This window comes from Rhinoderma darwinii, chromosome 1 (genome assembly GCF_050947455.1).
Source record: "Rhinoderma darwinii isolate aRhiDar2 chromosome 1, aRhiDar2.hap1, whole genome shotgun sequence".
In the NCBI taxonomy this organism is placed as follows: domain Eukaryota; kingdom Metazoa; phylum Chordata; class Amphibia; order Anura; family Rhinodermatidae; genus Rhinoderma; species Rhinoderma darwinii.
The window spans coordinates 562954042-562975908 of NC_134687.1; the positions used below are offsets into that span (position 1 = coordinate 562954042).

At 39.6% G+C, this 21867-nt stretch overlaps 1 protein-coding gene across 2 annotated transcripts in view; it reads right to left on the minus strand.

Moving 5' to 3' along the window:
* Positions 1-21867, minus strand: part of DMGDH (dimethylglycine dehydrogenase) — a 75439-nt gene that overhangs the window by 18611 nt on the left and 34961 nt on the right. For both annotated transcript variants that reach the window (XM_075838742.1, XM_075838732.1), the window contains exons 7-12: positions 13705-13903; positions 11762-11931; positions 6135-6288; positions 5314-5479; positions 3181-3311; positions 823-1040 (exon numbers count right to left, since the gene is read on the minus strand). In XM_075838742.1, coding sequence (XP_075694857.1) covers positions 823-1040; positions 3181-3311; positions 5314-5479; positions 6135-6288; positions 11762-11931; positions 13705-13903 — 1038 coding nt within the window. The remainder of the gene's footprint in view (positions 1-822; positions 1041-3180; positions 3312-5313; positions 5480-6134; positions 6289-11761; positions 11932-13704; positions 13904-21867) is intronic.

Genomic DNA, 21867 nt, shown 5'->3' on the forward strand with positions numbered 1-21867 from the left:
TTCTATGCCAACATTCTTTCCTGATCACTCAGCAATAGGTTTTGTAAGGTACACTTCTGTGCAAAAGCGTTCTACTGTCTTTTATTACTTGCTATTGACCTGGCTTCTTCCTGTGTGTGTTGTCTGCCGCTTGCCCTGACTTCTGTTCACCTCCTGTTTTTACGACTGAACTCTGCCTGCCCTGACCCATGAGCATCTGCCTACGTCTTCTGCCTTATTCCTTGATCTTGAATCATGGTGTCGTTTACTCAGCTTTGTCAGCCATTGCTAATAGAGACTACTCCTGGTGTAGCAACCTGCCGTATAGTGCAGATCCCTTTAAGGGGGTTAAAGGGCGAATACTGGGGAAATCCTTAGATTCTGCTCATGGGTTTAGCAATCCAGAGGGTCCACATCCATTTCTGCAGGTGCATTACACAGGTTAATAAATAAGAGCTAATCGGTACTAACCCCGAATCCACTATATAACCTCAGGAATAGCATGTATAACCCATACACCTCCCTAAATTTTTAAGGTAGTAATCCCTTAACCACTGGGGCTAAAATATTAACCGCTTAAGTTCTTCAGACCACCATGAAAACTATAATTAATCCTTAAACTGCCCTACGTAGAAACGTGTAATGTAGAAAGTCGGCAAAGTGAGTATATGGGGAGTGCATTTTACTATGTCTGCCTTGGGTGTAAAATTTGGAAACCTCCCAAATGAAACGCCTATATCCATGGTCCCCTAGACTAGGATTGTTTGCAGTTAAATTCCAAAAATGTGTATAACTTTGAGCTATGATTATAAGTCAAATGTATTGTCTATTTCACGTTCTCACCTGAATAAGATATTCGTATGGCTGTTACTGGGATACCAGCAATGTTCATTCTTCTGCTATGTAGAAATTTGAAAGCAAATTCACTCAGGTCATCAGATGTTAATTTCTGAAGAACTTTCCTGGATAGTGGTCCTGCTACCCCGAGAACTCCCACCTCATCTGTCACATTTACTATCTCCACATTATATTTTCCTTGTGTTGCAAATTCTTCGATCCACCTGTAAATATAGAATATATATGAAAACAAAACCTAAAGTACATGTTCACCTTTGAATATAATTTTATAGTTTTCATGCAGAAACAATGTACTTAAAATTTTCACTTTTGTAAATCCATTTCATGAATCATCTAGAAATGGTGAATTGTAGTCTGTGGTGCTGTCCAGAGCTGAAATCACAAATCTCTAGGCTTCAGAGGCGAAATCTCCCGGTATTCCTTGTCTGTATACCACCTATCCCAGTGATTTGCATTTTAAGACATGTACTTTTTGAACAAGGCACTGTACAGAAATCTGTCGTAGGATAAACTAACTGATCATCATAGGAGCTCAGCTAAGCTGTTAACCCCTTAGTGACCAGCCTATTTTAGGCCCGAATAACCAAGCTATTTTTTTTTTTTCGTTTTTCTATAGTTGCATTTATACTTTTATTTTTCTGTCGACACAGCTGTATGAGGACTTGTTTTTTGCGGGATTAGTTGTACATTTTAATGGTACCATTTTGGGGTACATATCATTTTTTTATTAACTTTTATTAACTTTTTTTTTGGGTGGAATAGAAAAAAAACCCAGAAATTCCACCATTGTCCTATGCATTTTAAATTGATGCTGTTCACTGTGCGGCGTAAATAACACATTACCTTTATTCTATGGGTCAGTATGATTATGACGATACCACATATGTATAGGTTTTTTATGTTTTACGACTTTTGCACAATAAAAACACTTTTGAACTAAAATTATCTGTTTTTGCATAGTCTTATTTCACATTACTTACTTATTTTTTTAGTCCCACAAGGGTACTTTTCTATGCGATCTTCAGATCGCTGCTATAATGCCTTGGTATACTTCGTATACCAAAGCATTATTGCTGTTCAGTGTAAATCCATTAGGACGTGCCTCTGGCATATGCCCAGGGCAGACCTGGGGGCTTTTATCAGACCCCCAGCTGCCATGACACCCCATCGGAGAACCTGCGATTGCATTTACGGGCCGCCGATGGGTGACAGAGGGAGCTCCCTCCCTCTGTAAGCAAGTTAAATGCCTCGGTCGCTATTGACTGCGGCATTTAATGGGTTAAACGACCGCGATCAAAGTAAACTTCAATCGCAGTTGTTGGAGCATGAGTCCGGCTGTCATCAGACAGTCGAGCCTCGGCGCCAGCCTGCACGGGACACCGTGCAGGGCTTAGACTGGGCAGCCGTGAAAAGGCGGCGGCCTAGCCTAAGGCCCCATAGTGACCGCCATGAAAAGACGTACTGGTGGTCACTTAGGGGTTAAGGATGTGTCTGTCAACAAGCTTGTTTATGGTTTCTAATGTCAACCAGCAAAATTGTGAATGCAGCTCTGGACTAGAACACATTCTGTAATCAAGAATTTATTTCAACACAATCCATTTCCAACTGTGTACAGAGGTTGACATATCCATTAATGACTATATGTTCCTTGCCTGTTTGTGCTAGGTGTGTACACTTTTATAAGTTTTATAAAAACAAAGATATACTAGTCAACACTTGTAAATGAGATAGGATGTCATCAATTTTTTGGTAAAACATAACCGGTGATAGATTTCTAGGAAATTCATTTTCCTATGATTTATAGATATAATTCTCTTCATAAAATTAAATATGCCCACACAAAACCATTATCCTCATGGGTGTTCCAGTTTCAGCAACCAAAGCTTATTCATTGTATAATATAGAGTCATGCAATTGTCTAGTTTACTGTGTATGTTCATTCCTCACAATTTTCAAAAACAGTAAGTGGTCATGTGAGCATCACATGGTTAGGACTCATTTTCGTCCTCTAAAATTATGATGAATGAAGGTTCCCATTTACGGACCTTAAGCACACGTCTTGAAAACCCCAAAGAATTAACACACACATTTTATAAGAAAAATGCATAACTTTTAATTACAGATTGAATAGCCAGTGATATTTTCTTAGGAACACCGGAAATTTTGCTTTTTTTTCAACATTGTATAAAGCAATGCCTGTTATTCTCAGAAATACCACCTAGATGGCAATGTACAGTAATTATGACATCATGATATTGGGAGACTCCCTTCACATGTATGCTCTATGTCTCTATTAGCTATGGAAATAGTTTTTTATGGGAAAAGAGGATATTCTGGACAAACCTCAAATCATGTAGTTCTGATCCAGATCCGGTAATCAGTAGAAACTCTCCAAGGGACAAGTGTGAAACTGTGAGCTCTGCGTAGACACGGCCTCTTGGAGTCAACATGTGACTAATATTTGTGAAACCCACCTGTATCCCCAAAAAAATAAAAAAAAGGATTAATAGTGGTGCAAAAACGAATCGCTTTAACTATAAAGAAATATTGAGAAAGGTGGTTTATTTCTCAGTTATTTGCTACGGGGCGCTCTTATATTTGCTTGAATGTCCACCTTTGCAACCCATTTTTTATTGCTCCAATGCAACCAAAAAATAAATAAATTAAGCAACTCTTCAAATAGTCTCATTTAGGAATATCCTACCGTTTTTGTGCTTACAGCTCCAATGCAGACCTTTGTGTCTCCATGGTTGCAGACGATAAACAAGCTCTATTGAGTCTGATCCTGCAGTAATACTCCTATTTGTCCTACTTCTTGCTTACCTACCGAATTTATGTTCGCAACAAGTAGGGTACTACAGGACCTGAATACACAGGGTTTTTTTTTTGTCTCTCATCAAGGAGACACATAGGTCTTCGTAGGAGCTGTGGACATGAAATGGTAGGATATTTTTAATCAAGACTATTTAAAAAGTTACTTAATTCATTTCTATTTTCCATGCTTTTGAGCAATAAAAAATGATTGCAAAAGGTGAACATTCAACCAATTATAAGAGCGTTACATAGCAGATAATGGAGCTAGTTCCTCCTGGCAAGATATTTAGAAATAGAGCATCAGTAAAGACTGTCTTAAAGAGGCTCTGTCACCACATTATAAGTGGCCTATCTCCTACATAAGGAGATCGGCGCTATAATGTAGGTGACAGCAGTGCTTTTTATTTTAAAAAAAACGATCTGTTTTCACCACTTTATTAGCGATTTTAGATTTATTCTAATTAGTTTCTTAATGGACAACTGGGCGTGTTTTACTATTGACCAAGTGGGCGTTGTATAGAGGAGTGTATGACGCTGACCAATCAGTGACCAATCAGCGTCATGCACTTCTCTCAATTAATTTACTCAGTGCATAGGGATCCTTTTAGATCGCTATGTGCGGTCTTATACGAACACATTAACGATACTGATGTGTTTAGACAGTGAATAGACATTCCACGGGATGTCTATTCACAATCCCGACACTTCGTTACGGTTTCTGTGGTAGTTACAGCAGAGCAAGCGTAATCTCGCGAGATTACGCTGTAAATGATAGGTTACAACGAGATTACGCTTGCTCTGCTGTAACTACCACAGAAACAGTAACGAAGTGCAGGGATTGTGAATAGACATCCCGTGGAATGTCTAAACACTTCAGTATCGTTAATGTGTCAGTATAAGACAGCACATAGCGATCTAAAATGATCCCTATGCGCTGAGTAAATGAATGGAGAGAAGTGTATGATGCTGATTGGTCACTGATTGGTCAGCGTCATACACTCCTCTGTACAACGCCCACTTGGTCAATAGTAAAACACGCCCAGTTGTCCATTGAGCAACTCATTAGCATAAATCTAAAATCGCTAATGAAGTGGTGAAAATAGAATGGTTTTCTTAACTAAAAAGCATTACTGTCACCTACATTATAGCGCCCATCTCCTTATGTAGGAGATAGGACACTTATAATGTGGTGACAGAGCCTCTTTAAACTTCAGTTATGTTGTTTAAAAGGTGACATAACTACAGCCCAATCCACCACTGCATTTAGAGATGGGACTTTTAAAGGAGATTGGACAATAGCTTACTCCAAGATTTGCTGTGACCCTGTAGTTCTTAAAATGTTCCTCTGAATACATGCACAATAAAACTTGGAATGAAAATTTTGTATACCATATAGCTGGAGAGAAGGGTATCAATGTACCAGGTTCAAGATTTGCAAATTCATTCACAATTTCACTTGCCATTGGGTAAAATGGATATTTAAGGTCCAATATTGTTGAACTGGGCAAATTGATTCGACCAGTGTAAGATATGAGCTGGTGCACTGAAAAATTAGGCAGACTTTTTTGCTCATTTCTACTTAATATCTTTCCAGTAACATGTTCATTCATTTACCTTCAAATATATTAGGTAAAATACCCACTTCCCCACTTCATTACAAACCTTCGGAATTGTATTTGCAAAGAGATGGTCCAAAAATGTGATTGCATCTTTCCCATTCACGTGAAACTTGCCAAATGGTGTCAGGTCAATCACTCCCACCTTTTTTATCACCTGGTTATACTCACGCCTCACTGGCTCAAACCAATTTGTCCTTCGAAAACTAGGTCTAAAAAAAATATTTAAAAAAATAAGAAGTCAGCAAAAACACACACACACACACACACACACACACACACACACACACACACACACACACACACACACACACACACACCTTTAATTGAGCTAATCTACAGATGTACAAGTACCCCAAAAAATATTTGAAGCGTATGCTTGGAGCTGGAAATTTTTGGGGGTCAATTGTAGTTTGGTCAATGTTTGAAGGAGGTCAAGTGATAAATTATAAAGAATAAATATTCTGATATTTGGTATACATATCCATTGTCAGTAATACTAGTTGGTAGTTTGAAAATAGAAAAACGCATTTAAAAATATAAATAAATAATAATCAAATAAATTACATTATTGTTGTAGGGTTCGTTTAAATTCTAGGCATGGGGGAGGGGGGTATGTGTACATAATTGCACCCACAAATTCAAATTTCCAAAATATTAAAAACAACAAATTATGGTTATGTGTCAAGTTCAAAAGTATATCTTTAGGGTATCTGTATTTATAATTGCACCCATATTACTTGAAACCATGGTGGGAAACCCAAAAAATTGCCAGTACTATCCAGATGAATGAGAAATTCGATGACAACATACTTACTTAGGTTTGAAGGTTTTCAGTATAAACAAAAATATCCATTCTGTACTTACTTGTATTCAATATTATCTCCTGGCTTGTAGAACCAGTGAGGTTGTTCCCATCCTGCATGGAAGCCCATGGAGCATTTAGTCTTGAGTTCTTCATAAACTCCACTCACTCTTTCAGTTGGTCTTCCTGCAAACCTTTCCTCCTTAGGATAACCAACTGTGTAATTAAATGAGATGTACATGTTTTACATTTTTTGGAGTGGGTATGTCTTTGGCAAATGATAATTTAGGCCCCTTGCACATGGCACACGGCGAATCCACTCCCCTGTATGACTTAATTATTTTTTTTTATCAGTAGGAGAATCATCTCTTTAAACAAGGAAGAAAGGAAACATTCTCTAAGGATTTGATTCCTTTTTAGCCAAAATGTGATGAGAGAAGTTCTTGCTGGATCACCATGTGATTTATCTAAACCCAGGGCCGCACCTGCCATGAGGCGAGATGAGGCTGCCGCTTCAGGCGTCACCACTGGGATAAAAACAGGGGGCGGCATCTTGTGGATATGGGCAGGGCCAGGGGGGACGCGTGAGGATGGCAGGAGAGAGTGCTTTACCTAGCAGACATGCGGCACTACAGGTGCACGTCTGCTAGTACACTCCCCCTCTCTGACGCTGCACGCGCCGCCAGAGAGGAGCATAGAGAAGCTGGAGGTCTGCAGGAGGAGCGGCCGAATGCTCTCCTCTGAAGAAAAGAAGAGAGCGGCTGGTAAGTAATCAGGTGAGGACAGGAGGCGGAGTCACTGTGAAAGACAAGAGAGGCAGAGTGCCCCTTACTGCATTCAGCCTCCTGCCCCACTAATTTAAAAGTAATGGGCTGATGCTGTGTGTGCGCCCCCCCACTCGCGGGCCCCCCCTCCATCTCATATCTATCTATCTATCTCATATCTATCTCATGTCGGTCTGTCTCTCTCATATATATTGCTATATAGTTAGTACTAGGCTGGGGCTACACGACTACTTTGGGCACGACACAGGTCCCATGGCCAAAAATCGCTTTGTCCAGTAGCCTACATCGCAAGTTAATGACTGCTACCTCATTCACTGTCGTTACTTGCCATGTAGGCTATGGAACATAGTGATCTTTGGCTGTGCGACCTGTGTCATGGCCAAAGTCGTCGTGTAGCCCCAGCCTAGTACTAACTATATATCAAATATATATGAGAGAGACAGACATGAGATAGATAGATAGATAGATAGATCTATAAGGTAATATGGTATATATTTATATGTGTGGTATATTCGCTGCTGGTATATATTTATATGTGTGGTATATTCACTGCTGGTATATATTTATATGTGTGGTATATTCGCTGCTGGTATATATTTATATGTGTGGTATTCACTGCTGCTATATATTTATATGTGTGGTATATTCACTGCTGCTATATATTTATATGTGTGGTATATTCGCTGCTGGTATATATTATTTATATGTGTGGTATATTCACTGCTGGTATATATTTATATGTGTGGTATATTCACTGCTGGTATATATTATTTATATGTGTGGTATATTCGCTGCTGGTATATATTTATATGTGTGGTATATTCGCTGCTGGTATATATTTATCTGTGTGGTATATTCACTGCTGGTATATATTATTTATATGTGTGGTATATTCGCTGCTGGTATATATTTATATGTGTGGTATATTCACTGCTGGTATATATTTATATGTGTGGTATATTCGCTGATGGTATATATTTATCTGTGTGGTATATTCACTGCTGGTATATATTATTTATATGTGTGGTATATTCGCTGCTGGTATATATTTATATGTGTGGTATATTCACTGCTGGTATATATTATTTATATGTGTGGTATATTCGCTGCTGGTATAGATTTATATGTGTGGTATATTCACTGCTGGTATATATTTATATGTGTGGTATATTCACTGCTGGTATATATTTATATGTGTGGTATATTCGCTGCTGGTATATATTTATATGTGTGGTATTCACTGCTGCTATATATTTATATGTGTGGTATATTCACTGCTGCTATATATTTATATGTGTGGTATATTCGCTGCTGGTATATATTATTTATATGTGTGGTATATTCACTGCTGGTATATATTTATATGTGTGGTATATTCACTGCTGGTATATATTATTTATATGTGTGGTATATTCGCTGCTGGTATATATTTATATGTGTGGTATATTCGCTGCTGGTATATATTTATCTGTGTGGTATATTCACTGCTGGTATATATTATTTATATGTGTGGTATATTCGCTGCTGGTATATATTTATATGTGTGGTATATTCACTGCTGGTATATATTTATATGTGTGGTATATTCGCTGATGGTATATATTTATCTGTGTGGTATATTCACTGCTGGTATATATTATTTATATGTGTGGTATATTCGCTGCTGGTATATATTTATATGTGTGGTATATTCACTGCTGGTATATATTATTTATATGTGTGGTATATTCGCTGCTGGTATAGATTTATATGTGTGGTATATTCACTGCTGGTATATATTTATATGTGTGGTATATTCACTGCTGGTATATATTTATATGTGTGGTATATTCGCTGCTGGTATATATTAATATGTGTGGTATATTCGCTGCTGGTATATATTTATATGTGTGGTATATTCGCTGCTGGTATATATTATTTATATGTGTGGTATATTCGCTGCTGGTATATATTAATATGTGTGGTATATTCGCTGCTGGTATATATTATTTATATGTGTGGTATATTCGCTGCTGGTATATATTAATATGTGTGGTATATTCGCTGCTGGTATATATTTATATGTGTGGTATATTCACTGCTGGTATATATTTATATGTGTGGTATATTCACTGCTGGTATATAGTTATATGTGTGATATATTCACTTCTGGTATATATTTTTATATAGGATGTGCTCTGTTTATTTTTTGCTTTGCTACTGTTCCATATGCCTTTTTTTTCTAAATATACATTTTTGTGCCTTGCAAGTTAAGGGGTTGTTCCAAGATTAGGTGTTATCCCCTGTCTATAGGATAGCACATAACATGCTGATCGGTGGGTGTCCAACCACTGGGACCCCCCCTGATAACTAAAACGGTGTTCCCTTGTACCCCTGAGTGACTGGAGCGGCAGTGTGTGTGCTTGCAGCATCATTAACTCAGGGGTACAAGGGACCCCCACTGATCAGCATGTTATCTCCTATTCTGTAGAGAGGAGATAACATTTAATCTTGGGACGACCCCTGTAAGGCCTGAACATGCAGTGAATAGTTTTCAGATTATATTACTGGCTTGATGATCACATTCATTACTAGGCCGGTCTGTGTAGCTTCTGTTTACAAATGTTATGGATTGGGTGTACAGATCCAGCAGATGTGGACAGATCCTTTTATCATCACTGATCAGTTTTTTTCCGCTAGAAAGAAAGTGCAGCGTGCGTTACTATACTGAGTGTAAAGTGCAGCGTGCGTTACTATACTGACTGTAAAGTGCAGCGTGTGTTACTATACTGACTGTAAAGTGCAGCGTGCGTTACTATACTGACTGTAAAGTGCAGCGTGCGTTACTATACTGACTGTAAAGTGCAGCGTGCGTTACTATACTGACTGTAAAGTGCAGCATGCGTTACTATACTGACTGTAAAGTGCAGCGTGCGTTACTATACTGAGTGTAAAGTGCAGCGTGCGTTACTATACTGACTGTAAAGTGCAGCGTGCGTTACTATACTGACTGTAAAGTGCAGCGTGCGTTACTATACTGACTGTAAAGTGCAGCGTGCGTTACTATACTGACTGTAAAGTGCAGCGTGCGTTACTATACTGAGTGTAAAGTGCAGCGTACGTTACTATACTGACTGTAAAGTGCAGCGTGCGTTACTATACTGACTGTAAAGTGCAGCATGTGTTACTATACTGACTGTAAAGTGCAGCATGCGTTACTATACTGACTGTAAAGTGCAGCGTGTGTTACTATACTGACTATAAAGTGCAGCGTGCGTTACTATACTGACTGTAAAGTGCAGCGTGCGTTACTATACTGAGTGTAAAGTGCAGCGTGCGTTACTATACTGAGTGTAAAGTGCAGCGTGCGTTACTATACTGACTGTAAAGTGCCGCATGTGTTACTATACTGACTGTACAGTGCAGCGTGCGTTACTATACTGACTGTAAAGTGCCGCGTGTGTTACTATACTGACTGTAAAGTGCAGCGTGTGTTACTATACTGACTATAAAGTGCAGCGTGCGTTACTATACTGAGTGTAAAGTGCAGCGTGCGTTACTATACTGAGTGTAAAGTGCAGCGTGCGTTACTATACTGACTGTAAAGAGCAGCATGTGTTACTATACTGAGTGTAAAGTGCAGCGTGCGTTACTATACTGACTGTAAAGTGCAGCGTGCGTTACTATACTGACTGTAAAGTGCAGCATGCGTTACTATACTGAGTGTAAAGTGCAGCGTGCGTTACTATACTGACTGTAAAGTGCAGCGTGCGTTACTATACTGACTGTAAAGTGCAGCGTGCGTTACTATACTGACTGTAAAGTGCAGCATGCGTTACTATAATGACTGTAAAGTGCAGCGTGCGTTACTATACTGAGTGTAAAGTGCAGCGTGCGTTACTATACTGACTGTAAAGTGCAGCGTGCGTTACTATACTGACTGTAAAGTGCAGCGTGCGTTACTATACTGACTGTAAAGTGCCGCATGTGTTACTATACTGACTGTAAAGTGCAGCGTGCGTTACTATACTGACTGTAGAGAGCCATTAAAGGGGCCCTGACACAAGTTTGACTGCTGACATTGTTGTTTCATTTTTGTGTTTGCATTTTGTATATCCTTTGCCCTGGTTATTTTACTAGTACTTATAGCTGGGGTAACAGGGATATTACTACACAATTGCACGTAGCATCTTGAGACCTTGCAGCTTAAAGGAATGTTCAATAATGTAATTTTTTTAAATAGTTTTAATTTTTAGTTTTAAGTGGTTTCTTACTTATGACTTTTTTTTTTTTGTGTGAATGGGGGGGGGGGGGCACCATTTCACTTTTCGCCTCAGGCAGCAGAAAAGCTAGAATCGGCCCTGTCTAGACCAGGTGATTATTTTGTAGCATTCCATGCAGTTCCAGAAATCTTTAATTTAGCCCCCTTCACACAAACAATATTTTTAGCGGTTTAGAGTTTTTAAAAAAAAAAAAAATGCCATGAATTTGTAAAATTTTTCATTATGCATTTTTCCTCACTTTTTTTGTTTGCCGTTTTAATTTTGTACGATTTACAACATGTTTTTTTTTGGTGTTTTTGAAGACCTGTAGATAAGCTAATGGAAAAAACACTAGTAAAAACACCATAACCAGAGCATGCTGCATTTTGTCGCTGACCCCAAAACCGCCACAAACCAAAATGCTATGTATGCAGTGTATTCTATATTTGTCTATAGACTTTAAAGGAACATCTGATGAAAATGCCACAAAAACCTCAGAAAAACACTGTGCATAAATCCAGCCTCAAAAGTCCAAGAAACAATGCTAAAATTTTAACTAGGAAGAATCATTTAGGCAAATCTAAAAATTTTGATATTGCTAGACTTATTTATAACAATTTCAGAATTCTAGAACTGCATTAGAAACTTCGAATAAAGGCATACCAATGTTGTTGAATCCATAGGACTCTCTTGCTTTCAGTGCTGTGTATTTTGTAGTGGTCCATTTTCCATATCTATTTGGGTCTAGTTCAATGAGGTCAAATGGAGGTTCTTCACCAATAATCCAGTCACTCAAGAATTTGCCGATGCCACCAGCATGGATGATGCCATATCTATAAATATACAGCTGAGTATTGCAACAAAATATCTGAAATACATTTTTATTTTTAAAATAATATTTCATTTCAGTTTACGGTGATTTATATGCATTCCAACTGCAGTTTTCACTTGTTTATTTAGTTGGTTGATTAAAAGGGTTTTCCCAACGCACACATTTATGGCATATCCATGGGGTCTCCCAACCCCTTTTCTGCCTGGTGAGGTTGACAATGAATGATGTGGTGGTCGCAAGCTCAATTGTTTTTGTAAATCCCACAGAACAGAATAGAGAGAGAGCCGTGCACATGCTCGGCCAACTCTGCATACATTCTTCGCCTCGATGCAAACGCTGGTGGCCACCTCGCCATGCGGGACAGGGACCTACGTTCTCTGCATATTTATGGGTTCCAGAAATAGAACATGCACCCTTCACACTGGCTTTGAGAAAGGCTTTCCTGATCTCCAAAGACGTGATCTAATCTCACCCATGGCTCTGCACATACCAAACTCGAATATGTACGTGTGCATGAGCCCTGTTGTAGTCTTCCTTGATGACGACACGACTCTTTGTCACGTGACCTACCCCGCTGTACTCCATGTACTGGCTGTACTATGGCTCCTGCTTGTACATGGAGTACAGCGCGATCAGTCACATGACGAAGAGTCGTATCGTCATCAAAGAAGGATGTGCAACTAGACTTCCTGTCCCCCGTGCAGCACTATAAAAATCCCAGAATCAGCACGACGGGAGACCGGAATGTGTATTAGCAAGTGTACGTCATACTTCATCCTACATACTGCAGTACACTGCTAATAATCTTTGGTTCAGACCTTTAAAAGGCTATATACATCTTCAAAAAGCGATTTATACAGGATACAAAGCAGCTGTATCTCAAAAAGTAAAAAAAACTTTTAATAAAAACAAATTCGATTATGGACGGAAAAAACGCTGCTGAATACAGTAGCAGCATAGTGGATGAGATTTAACAAATCTCATCCACAAGCTGCGTAAAAATTCCGAGCAGAAATTGATCTGCGGTGCATATTTTTCGGACCGCAGTCTGTCAATTCCTGCTGTGGAAAGTGGCCAGAATCGCTGCGTTTTTCAGAAGAGATGACTCCATCTCCTAACATTGTGAAAAATGCAGCAAAATACACACCGTATTGCCGTAAAAATTGCAGGAAATGGTGCGCTTTTGCCGCAGCGGAATGTATGCGTTTTACAAAGAGTACCTCTCTCTGGAGGACCGGTCACGTATATGAAGTAAACGGACAACCCATTGATTTCAGTGGGAAAGATGTAATGCTTTATTTCCCACGTGGATCCACCAGAGGGACAGGCCATGAGCGGATTATTGTTAGGGGACCCTTCTAACAAAAAGGATTGTCCAAAGTAGACAGCTCCTTTAACATACTGGCTCACATATCTTGATAAAAGGTTTGATGGACAGATTCGATTCTGTACACCAGGTACGAATCAAAAAATTCTAAAGAGGGAATACATTGTGTTTTTAAAGAGTTTTTTGGGACTTCAATATTGATGGTATATCCTTTAGGATAGACTGTTAATATTTCATCGTGGTGGGTGAATGATGGCCTATCCTAAAGCTAGGATATGAATATTTGTGTTTAGGAGCGCTTGCACTCCGATACGCTGCGTGTTTAATTTGTATGCAGATTTCTCTGCTTCTCTTGGTGAATATATTTTAGTTTCAGATTATTTAAGAATTATCCACTTTGAAACCGACAAAGAAGATTTTCAAAATACACTGATATGATTTACTTACCCAAAACCGATGGCCACCCAGTAATTTTGGACACCTTGATGTGGTCCAACCATTGGAAGAATATCAGGAGAGTATGTTATAGGTCCAGAGACCATATTGATAATATCTGCATTTCTCAGCACAGGAACCATGTCCATAGCTGCCTCCACATGCTGCATGATCCGGTCTAGATCAGACTCAAATAATTCCTTTCCAAAACCTAGAGAAATATAGTAGAGCTTTATTGTTCACAAGTCACCCTAGTTTCAGGTCAGAGCATGACAACAACTTAGACTGACCTTGGTCAATCACAGCAACTTCATGGGCATAAATGGGTGCAGGTATACCTTCTTTAATATTGAAATCCTAAAATTCTTCTAAGATATACTGCAACACACTCTACTCAATGGAACTCACTAGTGTCAACAACTACATATATATACACATGGGGGTGCATAAGTAGGTATGCAGTTTAAAGAGGCTCTGTCACCAGTTTAATACTTCCCTATCTCCTACCTAATCTAATAAACACTTTGCTGTAGGTAACGACTGTTTTGTTGTTTTTGAAAAACATTTATTAGCGACAAAGTTCTGATCATTTTTAGATTTATGGTAATTTTTTCTAAATGGGCGTTTTTTTTTTCGTTTCACCAAGTGAGTGTTGTAAAGAAAAAATGTATGACGCTGACCAGTCTGCGTCATACACTTCTCTTCATTCATGCCCAGCTTTATTCACAGCACAACATTTAGAAAACATTTGCATAAATCTAAAAATGAACTTTGTCAATAATAAACATTTAAAAAAACAACAACAAAACAGTCGTTACCTACAACAAAGTGTTTATTAGATTAGGTAGGAGATAGGGAAGTATTAACCCCTTGAGGACCAAGCTCATTTTTTCAAATCTAACATGTGTCAATTTATGTGGTAATAACTCGGGAATGTTTTTACCTATCCAATTGATTCGGAGATTGTTTTCTCGTGACATATTGTACTTTAGGTTAGTGAAAAAATTTGGTCGATAAATTCATTGCTTATTTGTGAAAAACACCAAAATTTAGAGAAAATTTGAAGAAATTATGATTTTTCCAATTTTGAATGTATCTGCTTGTAAAACAGACAGTAATACCACACAAAATAGTTACTAATTAACATTCCCCATATGTCTACTTTATGTTGGCCTCGTTTTTTTGAACATCCTTTTATTTTTCTAGGACGTTACAAGGCTTAGAACTTTAGCAGCAATTTCTCACATTTCTAAGAAAATGTCAAAAGGCTATTTATTTCAGGGATGAGTTCAGTTCTGAAGTGGTTTTGAGGGCCCTATATATTAGAATCCCCCATAAAACAGCATCCCCCCCTCCTTTATCCTGGCTTGTAATTGGATTGAGAATTGGCTCAAGGACCGTATCCAGAGGGTTGTGGTCAATGATTCCTTCTCTGAATGGTCCCCGGTAATAAGTGGTGTACCCCAGGGTTCAGTGCTGGGACCACTATTATTCAACTTATTTATTAATGATATAGAGGAAGGGATTAATAGCACTATTTCTATTTTTGCAGATGACACCAAGCTATGTAATATAGTTCAGACTATGGAAGATGTTCATGAATTACAGGCAGATTTAAACAAACTAAGTGTTTGGGCGTCCACTTGGCAAATGAAGTTTAATGTAGATAAATGTAAAGTTATGCATCTTGGTACCAACAACCTGCATGCATCATATGTCCTAGGGGGCGCTACACTGGCGGATTCACTTGTTGAGAAGGATCTGGGTGTACTTGTAAATCATAAACTCAATAACAGCATGCAGTGTCAATCAGCTGCTTCAAAGGCCAGCAGGATATTGTCGTGTATTAAAAGAGGCATGGACTCGCGGGACAGGGATGTAATAATGCCACTTTACAAAGCATTAGTGAGGCCTCATCTAGAATATGCAGTTCAGTTCTGGGCTCCAGTTCATAGAAAGGATGCCCTGGAGTTGGAAAAAATACAAAGAAGAGCAACGAAGCTAATAAGGGGCATGGAGAATTTAAGTTATGAGGAAAGATTGAAAGAATTAAACCTATTTAGCCTTGAAAAAAGAAGACTAAGGGGGGACATGATTAACTTATATAAATATATTAATGGCACATACAAAAAATATGGTGAAATCCTGTTCCTTGTAAAACCCCCTCAAAAAACAAGGGGGCACTCCCTCAGTCTGGAGAAAAAAAGGTTCAAGCTGCAGAGGCGACAAGGCTTCTTTACAGTGAGAACTGTGAATTTATGGAATAGCCTACCGCAGGAGCTGGTCACAGCAGGGACAGTAGATGGCTTTAAAAAAGGGTTAGATAATTTCCTAGAACAAAAAAGTATTAGCTCCTATGTGTAGAAATTTTTCCTTCCCTTTTCCCTTCCCTTGGTTGAACTTGATGGACATGTGTCTTTTTTCAGCCGTACTAACTATGTAACACCCCATTTTGAAAACTGCACCCCTCAAAGTATTCAAAACAGCATTCAGAAAGTGTTTCAACCCTTTAGGCGTTTTAAAGGAATTGAAGGAATGTAGAGCTGAAATATTCAAATTTTATTTATTTTTTTACAAAATTCGTTTGTAATAAAAAAAAATCTGTACCACAGAAGGTTTTACCCAAGAAATGCATCTCAATATTTATGGCCCAGGTTCTGCAGTTTTTAGAAATATCCCACATGTGGCTCTAGTGTGCTAATGGACTGAAACACCGGCCTAAGAAGCAAAGGAGCACCTAGTGGATTTTAAAGGCATTGTGTTGCCAGAAAAACATGTTTGTTTTTTTTAAATTAAACATTTAGTGTGTGGGTGATTAAACATTGTTCAAATTTTTTTTATTTTTTTCACGAGTCAGGAAATATTATAAAATTAATTCTAATTTATAATACTACCCATTTTTGGTCACTAGATGGAGCTATTCCCAAAATTGCAGCATTGCAACATTGGGTTAAAAGCCCTCGCTCTAGTGAGCTCTCAGCATCCCCCCCTCCTTTATCCTGGCTAGTGCCGGGATAAACGAGGGGTTTGAACGGTGTAACCTCCTACACTGTGTGTCGCCATTTTTTGAGCTAACACACAGTGTAGTAGGTTTACATACAGTAGTAAACACACACAAACACGAACATACATTGAAATCCCTTACCTGCTCCTGCCGCCGCGGCTCCCTCCGGCCCGTCCGCTCCGTTTGCTGCCGCTGGTCCAAGTGCACAAATCCGGAAGCCGCGACCGGAAGTAGTAATATTACTGTCCGGCCGCGACTTCCGGTCCACAGGAAAATGGCGCCGGACGGCGCCAATTTCGAATTGGACTGTGTGGGAGCGGCGCATGCGCAGTTCCCACAAAGACGCCGTACACGGAAGTCAATGGGACGGGAGCCGTTCGCAGTCCCTATGGGACTGTGGCTGCCGTATTCCATGTCTGTATGTGTCGTTAATCGACACAGACAGAAATGGAACAAAAAATGGCTGCCCCCATAGGGAAGAAAAAGTGTAAAAATAAGAAAAAAAGTAAAACACAAACACACAAATGAATATAAACGTTTTTAATAAAGCACTAACATCTAAAAAAATAATTTGTGATGACACTGTTCCTTTAAGGCCTCCTTTTTTTAGAATATATTTTAGGCACCATGTCAGGTTTGAAGAGGTCTTGTGGTGCCAAAAAACAGTGGAAACCCACAAAAGTGACCCCATTTTTTAAACTACACCCCTCAGGGAATTTATCTAGGGGTATATTTAGCATTTTGACCTCACAGGTATTTTGCTATATTTATTGGAGTTAGTCTGTGAAAATGAAAATCTACTTTTTTTCTGGAAAATCTAAGAAATTTTTAATTTTTGCAAGGAATAAAGGAGAAAAAGCACCCCAACATTTGTAAAGCAATTTCTCCCGATTACGGAAATACCCCATATGTGGTAATAAACTGCTGTTTGGACCCACAGCAGGGCTCAGAAGGGAAGGAGCGCCATTTGGATTTTTGGTGCGCTGATTTTACTGGAATGGTTTTCGGTGCCGTGTCACGTTTGCAACGCCCTGGAGGGACCTAAACAGTGGAAACCCCCAAAAAGTGACCCCATTTTGGAAACTACACCCCCTCCAGGAATTCATCTAGAAGTGTAGTGAGCATTTTGACCCCAAAAGTTTTGCAGAAATTAGTGCACAGTGGATGCTGCAGATTGAAAATTGCCATTTTCCACAGATATGCTATTTCAGTGCCCAATGTGTTGCGCCCAGCTTGTACCACTGGAGACACACTCCCCATAAATTGTTAAGCGGGTTCTCCAGAGTACGGTAATACCCCATATGTGGTCATAAACTGCTGTTTGGGCACACTGCCAGGCCCAGAAGGAGCGCCATTTGGCTTTTGGAGCGCAGATTTTGCTTGGTAGTAGTTTTGTTTAGTGTTTTTCTTGTGTTTCAGTTTATAATGTGGGGGCATATGTAAGCTGGGCGGAGTGCATCAGGGTATATGTAAGCTGGGCGGAGTGCATCAGGGTATATGTAAGCTGTGCGGAGTACATCAGGGTATATGTAAGCTGGGCATAGTACATCAGGGTATATGTAAGCTGTGGGGAACCTATAGAGAATAGTCAAAAAACTAATACAAATATAACAAATAAATAGAAGTTCATTATATTAACAGATAGATACAAACAAGATTAAAAATTATGAGTCATACAATGTTAAAAAATGGCGTCAACCGATTGTGGGACACAGATAATACATATAGGGTATAAATAAAGTGCTGGGAAATAGGATGACAGCATGAAATGTACTGGTTATGCCTGATATGCAACCAGATAATTAGATATGAAGTGCTCTTTGGCAGTGATGGTATGTTAGTAAGGCTAATGTGCTCTGGAAAAGATATAAGTGCAGAGCACTAATGAAGGAATAAATGGATACAGGCCAGGACATATAGAAAACACCAGTACATTAGTACAATGTAATACACATTCATGTCAGAAGATGGTGCTGTTTAACCATCCCAGATTGTGTACCATCAATATGGAGTAATAAAGTACGTACCCAGATAAGTTGAGTGATCCCACATGCAGGAGACGCCAGACCCGACGCGCGTTTCGGCAGATGCCTTCGTCCGGGGGAAGGCATCTGCCGAAACGCGCGTCGGGTCTGGCGTCTCCTGCATGTGGGATCACTCAACTTATCTGGGTACGTACTTTACTACTCCATATTGATGGTACACAATCTGGGATGGTTAAACAGCACCATCTTCTGACATGAATGTGTGTGTTTTCTATATGTCCTGGCCTGTATCCATTTATTCCTTCATTATTCCTTCATTTTTTGTCGACGGAGCTTTGTGACGACTTGTTTTTTTGCGTGACACACTGTAGTTTTTATTGGTACAATGTTTGGGTACGTGCGACTTTTTGATCACTTTTTATTCCATTTTTTTGGAAACAACGTGACCAAAAAAGGAAATTCTGCCATTGTTTTTTATTGTATTTTTTTTACGGTGTTCACGTGCGGGATAAATAATATGATATTTTTTTAGGTCAGGCCGATACCTATTATGTCTAGTTTTTTTTTTGTTTTTTTTCTAATAATAAATGGGCTTGATCAGGGAAACAGGGCGATTATTGTTTTTATTACGTAAAACGTTTATTTATTTATCTAAAACTTATTTTTTTTCACTTTTTATTTTACACATATTTGGGGACTTAAAGATCTGATCTTCTGATCCACTGTACAATACACTGCACTACTTCTTTTTTTTTTTCATTATCAAGATTTTTATTTTGTAGCAACAAAATTACAGCATATATACATTACACAGTTTTGGCAGAAAAATTTGTATCATGTATAAAATACAGATTATAACAGTTTATAAACATTATGAAGATGCATAAACCCAAATAGGTGGTAACCTCCCACTCATCTAAAGAGCATATGAATTAAAGTACAGTAGAACTAACTGTACCCCATATACAGTAATATAATACCATAGCCAAGAGGACCAGGCCTCAATAAAGTAAACATTGGTACATATAAGTGCCACAGAAAAATTATAACAACAACACAAGACACCAGACAACAAAGGGAAACACAAACACACATAGCGCATAGAGAAAAAGATCACATAATTTGCTCAGAACCTACCATCAAGCCATAGAGGTAGATCAGTACCACCCCGGAATCCAGACCATACTGCCCAAGTTTGGACAAAGAGCACAGACTTGCCCCTGTCTGCTGACAGTAATTCCTCCATTCTCATTATCCCGTTCACCTCTGTCACCCATTCCGTCAAAGAGGGAACCGTATGAGATTTCCAGTGCCTAGGTATCACCGTTCTCGCCGCAGTCAGAAAATGTCGAAAGATACCCCTTTTGAGGTGTGAGAGATCCAGGAACCATGGAGAGTAACCCAATAGATGCCGAAGTCGGAACTTCAATGTGCAAGAGCTTCTTGCCCAAATCAAAAATCTTCCCCCAAAAGGTACGTATCCTGGGACAGTCCCACCAAATATGCAACATGGTTCCAGGAGCTTCCCCACACCTCCAACAATCAGCAGACACATCCGGAAATATCTTATGCAGCAAAGCAGGGCAACGATACCACCTAGTGAGTATTTTGTAGTTTTTTTCCTGGGCAAAACAAGACATTGGCAATTTATGAGCTAACAGGAAGGCAGTACCCCATTCCTCTTCAGTATGTTGAACCCCCAACTCTTCGTCCCATGCATTGGTGAAAGACAGTTGAGAAAAGGAACAGCTGGGCAGAAGAACTCCATGCAAATATGACAATACATGCGAAGGGGCCGTTGGTAAAGATAAATACTTTTCTAAAGGAGTCTTATCCTGTAATAACACCAGACAGTCCTCCAGAGAAGAGAGATAAGAACGCAGCTGTAAGTATGACCACCAGGTTGATCTTCTCCCCGGGAAGGCCTCAGAGACTGCATTCATTGACAACATGACACCTTCAGGAGTAAGGGTCTCAGACAGATATCCACCTTCTCTTCTCTCCCAGCAGAGGAATGTATCCATACCCAACGCCGGAGGGAACGAGGGGTTGTCGAAAAGAGGAGTCATAGGACCCGGCCGATTCACCAGACACGCAGCACCCATGATCCGCTCCCATACCACAAGAAACTGACGTGTGAGGAAAGGCAGAGATAGACTATGGCGCTGTAGGACAGTCAACCACGGCAAAGAGGACAATGCAAGAGGAGACATATCTCTTTCGATACGCACCCATTGCTTACCTGTTTCCGAGCGGAACCAATCCACTACCCTCATAATCAGTGCGGCTTGATGGTATCTTTTAAAGTCTGGAAGACCCGCGCCCCCGTCTATTTTTTGGCGACTAAGGACAGCAAAACGAATGCGAGGCTTAGAGGAACCCCACACAAATTTGGTTATAGCCCTATGTAAGGTCTTGAAAAAACCCGCTGGTATTACAATAGGGACAGTCTGGAAAAGGTATAAGAATTTGGGCAAAATATCCATTTTGACCGCATTAATTCGCCCAAACCATGACATGCGGTTCCCTCCATATTCTGCCAACTCCTTCAAAGTACGTTGAAGAATAGGTGTGTAATTCAACGCGAACAAATCTGCCTGTTGCGTGGGCACCTGCACCCCCAAGTATTTTAAGGATGTAGATTGCCATTTGAATGGGAAAACCCGAGCGAGATGGGCAGCCATAGAAGCATCCAGAGATATATTCAAGGCCTCCGATTTGGAGTAATTAACGTTAAAATTGCTTAGATGACCAAAACGCTCAAATTCCTCAGTCAGAGATGGCAAAGAGATCATGGGAGTTGTTATAAATACCAGGAGATCGTCTGCATAAAGCGCTAATTTATGATGCTGTGATCCTACCCGTACACCATTAACATCAGGGTTGCCCCGCAGTGCCACTGCCAGGTGTTCCATAACCAGAACATACAATAGAGGCGATAGTGGGCACCCCTGTCTCGTGCCATTAGCAATAGACAAGGAATCAGATAGGAGTCCATTAACACGAACCCGAGCCGTAGGCCTATGGTATAATGCCATTATCCTATCCACCATAGTAGTGCCAAGGCCTACCTGTTTTAGGACACTGCGGAGGAACACCCAATGCACTCTGTCAAAAGCCTTCTCGGCATCAACCGACAGCAAGCACATCGGTATCTTACGGGATTGGCAAAATGAAGTTAAAAGG